This window comes from Dysidea avara, chromosome 7 (genome assembly GCF_963678975.1).
Source record: "Dysidea avara chromosome 7, odDysAvar1.4, whole genome shotgun sequence".
Classification (NCBI taxonomy): Eukaryota; Metazoa; Porifera; class Demospongiae; order Dictyoceratida; family Dysideidae; genus Dysidea; species Dysidea avara.
The window spans coordinates 19,347,539-19,356,466 of record NC_089278.1 but is presented as its reverse complement, the minus strand read 5'-3'; the positions used below and the strand labels follow the sequence as shown (position 1 = coordinate 19,356,466).

General features: G+C 40.5%; 1 protein-coding gene across 1 annotated transcript in view; it reads left to right on the top strand.

Moving 5' to 3' along the window:
- The first annotated feature begins 3,259 nt into the window (after nt 1-3,259).
- LOC136261089 (adhesion G-protein coupled receptor V1-like) overlaps nt 3,260-8,928 on the top strand; it is a 259,887-nt gene continuing 254,218 nt past the window's right edge. Inside the window, exon 1 of the mRNA XM_066055056.1 lies at nt 3,260-3,781. Within this exon, the coding sequence (XP_065911128.1) occupies nt 3,586-3,781 (196 nt within the window). The 5' untranslated portion in view covers nt 3,260-3,585. The remainder of the gene's footprint in view (nt 3,782-8,928) is intronic.

The following is an 8,928-nucleotide window of genomic DNA, read 5'->3' as shown; positions in this document are numbered from 1 at the left end:
CCTGTAGAGGGCGGGCCGGGATCAGCTAGAAGAAGTTACCTTGTAGAGAGTTCAGCTACAAAGAAAGCATCATGTAGAGAGTTTAGCTGCAAACAAATCACCTGTAGAGAGTTCAGCTAGAAACAAATCACCCTGTAGAGAGATCAGCTAGAAGAGGTCACCTTGGAGAGAGTTCAGCTACAAAGAAATCACCACCTAAAGAGTTCAGCTGCAAACAAATCACCCTGTAGTGGGATCAGCTAAAAAAAGTCACCTTGTAGAGAGTTCAGCTACAAAGAAACCATCATGTAGAGAGTTCAGCTACAAAGAAATCACCCTGTAGAGAGTTCAGCTAGAAGAAGTCACCTTGTAGAGAGTTCAGCTACAAAGAAACCATCATGTAAAGAGTTCAGCTACAAAGAAACCACCATGGATGTAGAGAGTTTAGCTGCAAACAAACAACCTGTAGAGAGTTCAGCTAGAAACAAATCACCCTGTAGAGAAATCAGCTAGAAGAGGTCACCTTGTAGAGAGTTCAGCTACAAAGAAACCATCCTATATATAGTTCAGCTATATTTTAAGTCACCCAGTAGAGAGATCAGCTGCTAAAAAATATCCTGTGTGGAATAATGGGCATGTAATAAATATATGTATATAATTTGTATAATTACTAATAAAATCAAAAATAATTGAAATATTAAAAATCTTCTATAAGTTCTTTTCTTCTTCCTGTGGTAAATGAAAAAACACATGGGTTAAAAAAGCCCCAAAGCCAGCCATAGGCTGGCTTTGCAGTATACAAATACAAAAAGAAGTGATATCCAATCAAAAACAGCCAAGCTGTAAAAAAAGGTGCGGCCCCCAAAAAGGCCGGCCATGGTAATGAAAGATGTGAAATCCAAGGTGGTGGTCAAGAAATGGCTGTGATGGTAGGTTAATGGTAAAAATTTTAATAACAACAATTCAGATGAATTTTGTGCCACTTGGTCTTGGCACCAAATTCACCTGAATTGTCGTTATTAAAATTTTTACCATTAACCTACCATTACAGCCATTTCTTGGCCGCCACCTTGGATTTCACATCTTTTTTCACCATGGCCTTTTTGGGGGCCGCACCTTTTTTACAGCTTGGCTGTTTTTGATTAGATAATAATTACATCATGAAACAGTAATATGAGCATGAACAGTACAGGTAATTAATGTAAACTTGAGCCTGAGTCCCCACATGCTCATAATAAGATTTGTAGTCGACTATGTCTGGCCAAAAGTACAAACAATTAAGAAAAACAAGCCCTACAAGTTTTGCCCCACACTAGGTTGCCAAAAGAATACCTGATGTGTTTTACTGGCAAAGCCATTCGTCATGTGCACTGGCATGTGTACTCGATATCTTTGTAGTGCATGAAACACTAAGAAGGAGGAGGGAGCTGGAGAGAGTAAGGAGGGCCAATGAGTCACTAGAACAAGGCAATGAACAAAGAAGAAGGCAAAGGGAAAATGCCAGAAGAAGATGTGCTCAGCTTGCAAAGGCAGGAAGTTTTCCTACAAACAATGAGACAAAATCATAACATCATTTCATGTAACATATAAAACTGCTTCATTAAACTATCGTCTTCACAATCATAGCAGTCAACTGGAACAAGCAGAAGCCACTGTTGAACTCAGGCTCTCCCCATGATGCTGTTAGCATTTGTCTAGTTATTCATCAGTATACATAGCTAGTGACTGAAGGTTATCGTGAGTAGACACAATTTGCCATGAAAGTGGTATGTGGGCAATCACTGGGCCAATCCCAGTGCTTTGAATGGGATGTTTCTAATAAGAGAAGCCATGTAAGCAGCAAACCAGTTCAAAAGAGAAGCCAAACACCCTGATAGCAACTGTGGCAGCTCCCACACCTCATCTCCATGGCAATATATATATATATATATATACACCATATGGTGTGCACTTTCAGTAAGAAAATGGTGGAAAAATACACTTTTAGATAACACATTGTCATGCAAACTTCATCTTAAAATTTCTATTAACTGACCATGCCACCTTGGTCATGATAATGATACTGTAACCTATATACCCATAAAACACACAGTTACCTGCATATTGTACAACCTGTAGCTTAGGCTGTTACCATAGAATTGTAAGATCATTGATGCATTCACTGTACTGTACATGTTTATAAGAAAGAAGTGATCTGAGGCTAGCATCCATTTCTTCCTATGTATTGGAGGATATATAATTATTGCTTATCAGAAGTATATCCAAATATGGACCATTTTATTTATGCACTATGCACCACTTGGTTGGCTCTTACATTGTAGTACACAGACTACACACTTACATTACCATACCAACCAGTAGCCATTATATGTTACTCTATATTGTTACAGTACAGACATGGTGACAAATTATGTAAATACCTTATACAGTCATATGTAACTAAAGTCATTATCCTAATGAGACATATACAATTAGCTTATGAATTCTATATGGGGGATTATATTGGTCAAGTGAAGCACTTGAAGGTATTAATTGATAATTACTTAATATCTTGCTTACCTGTAAAAACCTATAGCCATATAACTATATAGTTAAGCTTTTTTTCTCAAGTCTCAATTAGCTACCATTCATGCACACTCTCTACAATAATAGCCATAATATGCATGTCTTTATTATGAGCATCTAATTTGGCAATATATTGTTCAAATTGTACTAATCACTATAGCTATACACATATAGACAAGCCAAAATGATGAATTTTGCACTTTTTTCACAGCTTGAATGTTTTCAGCATGGATGGCTATGATTGATTGATTGATTGATGGATGCATGGATGAGAAGCTTAAGTTGATGTTATCCCAGGGAGCTGAAGCATCACAGTTCCTGAAATATTTATACATACAAACATGCATATACATACATTATACAAACGTACTTATACTTACTACTACAGCTAGCAGAGATTTATTAGCATAAAAGTAATCTGTGTTTAAAATTTAAGTTTTTGATGGAGATTTATTATCATGATAATCATACTGAATGAGCAGTGGTCTGACTGACATTAGTTAATATATTCTATAGTGCGAGTAGACATAGATAGCTATAAGCATTTGTCATTGACAAATTAACTTATTTCTCTAATAGCTAACAGTAAAGCAAATCACTTTTACATGCATGGGTAAAGAAAGTGGCTGCCACTAGAATGAAACAACCCACACAATAGTGTTAGTGGAGTGCTATATGCATAAACCGTACCAATTAGTTAACCGCAGCGATGACAAAACTGAGGCGCGACAAAAGCGGGTAGCTACTGTTGAACTTTGCATTGGGGAATTATTGTGCGTCGGCGTATATACGTACAGCCACCAATGCCGCCGTGTGTTGAATAAATCCCGACGTAGTTAAACTGATGATCTAACAACACTGACTGATGATCTGAAAGTTTCAACTAGCTACTCATTGGATAGTGTTGCTTGGACAGTTGATCGTGAGCGATATCAGTCAGTCAATTAATTTCAGTTGACAATCCAACCCAGGCTAGTAGGCTAACCTCGTAGTTGGTCGCACAGGCACAGTGACAACGTCTAGCTAGATTAAGCTACAACGATGTCATTATTTTCCACGTTCTCGCTACTAGTGATGGTGCTCCTGGTCGGCAACGTAATTGCACAGAGAAGTTGCCCTTTGGGAAAGTTTTGCGGCATTGGAGCCACCTGTAGCAGTAATAGTAGCCGGTGTGTTGAGGTGTGCTCTAACAACACTCACTATCAGGGAAACTGGAGTAGTGGAAACTGTGAAACAGGTAAGGATGCTTGTAGCGTATGTAGTAGTACTACTAGACAGATGCTAAAGCATGTGGGGGCGAGCCTGAGCTATGTTTTATTTGATGTTTGATTGCACAGTGGCGGATCTAGGAATTTATAAAGGGGGTTTCCAGTTTAGAAGGTGGACATATACACTGACATGACGCATGCAAAAGTCTGTACTACATTGTCTGGTTTGGTAAGGTGAGACCAAAAAAAAAAAAGGTCACAGCCTATTGATAAAGTACATAAAATCCTTAAATAACTCGCTACACACTGCTCTAATCAGTAGTGGATCTAGAAATTTTCGGAGGGGTTTTCAGATTCCACTCAACTTCAGCCTAGCTGTAAGTTGAAGACCAAAAAAAATAATAAAAAATAAATTTAAAAAAAAAAAAAAAAAAGGTCACAACCTGCTGTACAAGTGATTTCAAGGCTAAACTATGAAGTTTTTCACCAGTAGACAATCCTTCTATAACACATGTGGCGATTTTATCACTGACACGACGACTTGTCAATAAATTTGGGGCACGCGCTATTTTCAGAGGGGGTTTCAGCTGAAACCATTGCAACCCCTCTGTATCCGCCACTGCTAATAGCTACTTTGTCTGCTCTATTAGAGTATCTCGATCAAGGCGCACGCCACAATAATTAAAACATTTAATTGTTACATAACCATTTTTTTCAAAGGGGTTTCCGTGGAAATCTTGAAACCTCCCTAAATCCGCCACTATTGCATATAGCTTAAGTTGAGTAAATTTAGCAATATGTTAGTGATCTCATAATTACATAATGGGTATACAAAATTAGTGATTTTGTTAATACATCAAATATCAATTATGCCTAAAATAGTAGTTATCAACTGAAGGTAAACCGTGCGTTTTGTGTGCATGCTTAATATGTAGCTATATGAAATTAAGAACGTGCTAATCAAAAGGTTGCAGGTTCGATGATCAGGCTGTACAATTCGGGATCAATCACATATAAATGTGTCATTACAACATCAACAATCACGTGATTCTATATTGTGCCTAATACAATTATGTGCGTGTGCATGTGCAAGACTAATAGTCTGTTCACACTACATTCCCCTTTCTCAAGTTATAAGTTCAGTCGGTCAGGAGGGCATATATTTGTTCCAGTTCATGATCTGGTGACAACCGGACTTCTGACAAACTCTGGTCTAGCTTGTAGCATTGTTTCAGGCCTGTCTTCTGTAGTAGGGGATTCTGTAGAGGGTTCAGTTGGACATTCTTCAGGTCTAGCATGAAGGTTACTTCTATTTCGTCTGACAACTCCTGTGGGTGTCTGAACTTCGTAAGACCTGTTTCTAGTCTCTTGAACTACTCTTCCTGGTATAGTGTCAGTGCCCTCCCTGGTAGCAACAAATACAGGTTGATCAACATCAAAACTTGGCAGTTCTCTGGCTCTATGCCGTCGGTCAAAATTTCTCTCCTGCTTCTGTTTAAAACTTTCATCAATTTTCTGGAACTCTTGCAGGTCAGGCCATTGGGGAACTAATGTCTCATTAGGTACAGGAAGAGTGGAGCGAATTCGTCTGCCCATTAGCAATTGGGCCGGAGACAATCGACACCAGGAGAGTGGAGTTGATCGGTACGACAACAGGACTTCATTAGGATCACAATTACATTTAAGTAAGTGCTTTATTGTTTTGACGGCTTTTTCTGCTTCCCCATTTCCCTGGGGGTGGTAGGGACTGCTTGTGATGTGTCGGAAGTCGTACGCTGTAGCAAAATCCTTGAACTCCTGGGAAGCATACTGTGGGCCATTATCTGAGACAATCACATCAGGTATGCCATGCCTTGCAAAGATGGGTTTCATGGCGGAAACAACACTCTTTGTAGTAGTAGCAGATAGTTTTGCTATTTCAATATACCTGGAGAAGTAATCGATTAGTAGCAGGTATGTAGTACCTTTAAACTCAAACAAATCTGTTCCGATCTTTTCCCATGGACGATTTGGTAACGTGGACGGGCTCATGGGCCCGCTGTGACACTGGAAATTCTGGCAGCACTCCTTACAATTCTGTATCATAGTACTGATTTGTTGTGATATCCCTGGCCACCAAACTGATTCTGAGGCACGCAGTCGGCATTTTACAATTCCTTGGTGACCATGGTGAATGCGACGCAGAATGTCATCCTGAAGCCCTATGGGGATCACAAGTCTATTACCTCGTAACAGTAATTGATTATGAAGAGACAGTTCACTACGTATACACCAATAATGTTTGAGCATACCTTTGACTGTGTGCTTGGCTGGCCACCCTTCTTGACAAAAGTGCATTACCTGGGACAAAACAGGGTCCTCACCCTGAGATAGACGTATACCTTCTAGTCGATCAGAACTTGCTGGAAGAGATTCCATCACTGTAGAAACGAACAGTTCTACTGCCTTTTGCAAATCAGTGGACTCTGAGAATTCTATTCTTAGGGGAGCTCTAGAAAGGGTGTCGGCAGTGAGTAAAGCTTTCCCTGCAACATGAATTATCTGGTAATCATATCGCATTAAGCGATAACGAAATCGTAAAACCCGTGGTGGTAAGGCATCTAGATTTTTTTGTCCAAATAGTGAAATCAATGGCTTATGGTCTGTCTCAAGGACGAATGACCTACCCAACAGGTACATAGAAAATCTCTCACAGGCCCATGTGAGTGCCAGTGCTTCCTTTTCAATTTGCGCATAGCGCATTTCTGTCTCAGTCATGGTGCGTGAAGCAAAGGAGACGGCCCGCCACTCTGAATTACTTTCTGATCTTTGTAGGATAACTACCCCTAAACCGAAAGAAGATGCATCTGCAGACACCTTAGTATCTGCACTAGGGTCGTACAGTGCAAGAAGTGGGGTGTTCGTCAATACCTCTTTAACCTTGCCAAAAGCTTCTTTCTGACTTGGTCCCCACAAGTATGTGCGTTTAGAGCTGAGTAGCTCAGTTAGAGGCTTCATAAGGTCAGCACTGCAGGGAATGGACTTGGATAATTGGTTGGTCATACCAACAAAACGCCGCATCTCTGACACATTCTTGGGTGGGCTCATCTGAAGAATTGCATTTGTCTTAGCAGGATCAGCTATGACACCCTCGTGGTTTATAATGTGTCCCAAGAATTTTACTTCTGGTTTGGAAAACTCAAATTTGCTTGGGTTTTAAAGTTACTCCTGCAGAAACCAAACACTTCAACAGTTTCTAAGCGTGCATCATGCTCACCTTGATCCTTGCCAAATATCAGGACATCGTCCATCATACAAACCACTCCTGGCAATCTCTGTAGCAATAAACTCATGCGATGTTGAAACAATTCCGGGGCACTGGTAATGCCAAAGGGTAACACATTGAAACAATAACGCCCAAAGGGGGTTATGAATGTAGTCAACAGATGTGACTTTGTTGCAAGTGGTATTTGCCAGAACCCACTGTTGGCATCCAATTTCGAAAACACTTGAGCTCCAGTGAGTTGGGCAAGGGTTTCTTCTACCCTAGGCAAGGGGTGAAATTCTCTCTGGACACTCTCATTTGAGGTCCACACATATTCGCACTTGTCCTGAAGATTTTGGGACCACCACCATGCCAGCACACCAAGGAGAGGGGTCACAAACAGGGGAGATGACACCCAGTGATTCCATTCGATTAAGTTCAGCTTGCACTTTATTGCGTAAAGGTAGTGGCACATTCCTGGCTGTGTGGAGCGCAAATGGTCTGGCATCTTTTGCAAGTGACACTTCATACTCCTCCCCAAATGTGCCAAGACCATGGAAAAGCTGAGGATATTGTCTCTGGATTTCCTTAGCTGTGAGTTGCAATGAATCTAATCTTGATACCAGGTTCAACGATGTGATAGCAGGCAACCCCAATAAATTGCGCTTTAGATCTTTTACCACAAATACATTCTGCTTACAGGAAACATGCTTGGAAGTGAGACTTGCTGTAAATTGTCCCAATACGGTCAGAGGTGACATAGCTGGACCATACAATCTCCTAGTGGTCTTCTCTATTTTGACATTTTGTAGCTGAGTAAAGGTGGCTTCACTAATTGCTGAGACTTCTGCCCCTGTGTCAATTTTAAAAGTAACTGGCAAATCATTTACCCTGAGCTCTGTTAGCCACTGTGTCTGCTGTCGAGTAGTTACAGCACCAAGGAAATTGTCATCTTCCTCTTCCTCAACATCTCCTAACGGCCGAGTTGGGTCATCGTATAGTTCGACTGTGTCAGCTGCTCTCTTTGACATGTACATACTACCATAATGTCCTCGTCTGTGGCATTTATAACAAACTACATCTCGAGCAGGACATTTATCTCTTGAGTCCTTACCCTTTCCACAACATGTACAGTTTTTAAATGATTCAGTACGTGACGACGTGCTCTCTGGTTTCTTAGTAGAATTCCTACGCTTGTACCTAATGTCCTCTAGGTCATTTGTAGGTAGCACTTCTGGTTTCTCCCTTAAAATCTCTGCTGTTGGCTAACAGCTGCCTTTTGATGTATTCTAATTTTTGCCTGCTCTAAGGTTAAGTTGGGGTCCATTTGTAATTGCTGAGAAAGACGTTGATCCCGGATACCAACCACTAATCTATCACGAATCATCTCTGACTTCATATTCCAGTAGTTGCACGTTTCAGCAAGGTGATATAATGTGGTGATATATTGTTCAGCACTTTCACCTTCCAGCTGTGCTCTCTTGTTGAACTTTGCTCGTTCAAAAATAACATTTTGTCGGACCTTGTCAATACATCGTCAAACCTTTCATACTCCTCTTCCGTTATGTTTGTAGAAGTCAGAACATCATCTGCTTTGCCAGTTGAAAGGCCAGACACTTCGCGAAACTGTTGGAAGCGTTTCTTCCATCTTGGCCAATTTTCCGGATCTTTAAAGTTGAACGGTTTGGGAGGGTTGATATTCATAGTAGCCATCAGTCTTTTACTGGTAGGGTGCTGTTGATCCCACTTCTGACACCATGTACAATTCGGGATCAATCACATATAAACGTGTCATTACAACATCAACAATCACGTGATTCTATATCGTGCCTAATACAATTATGTGTGTGTGCATGTGCAAGGCTAATAGTCTGTTCACACTACACAGGCTGGGTTCTGTACTGTTGTTTCCTTGAGCAAGAAACTTTACTT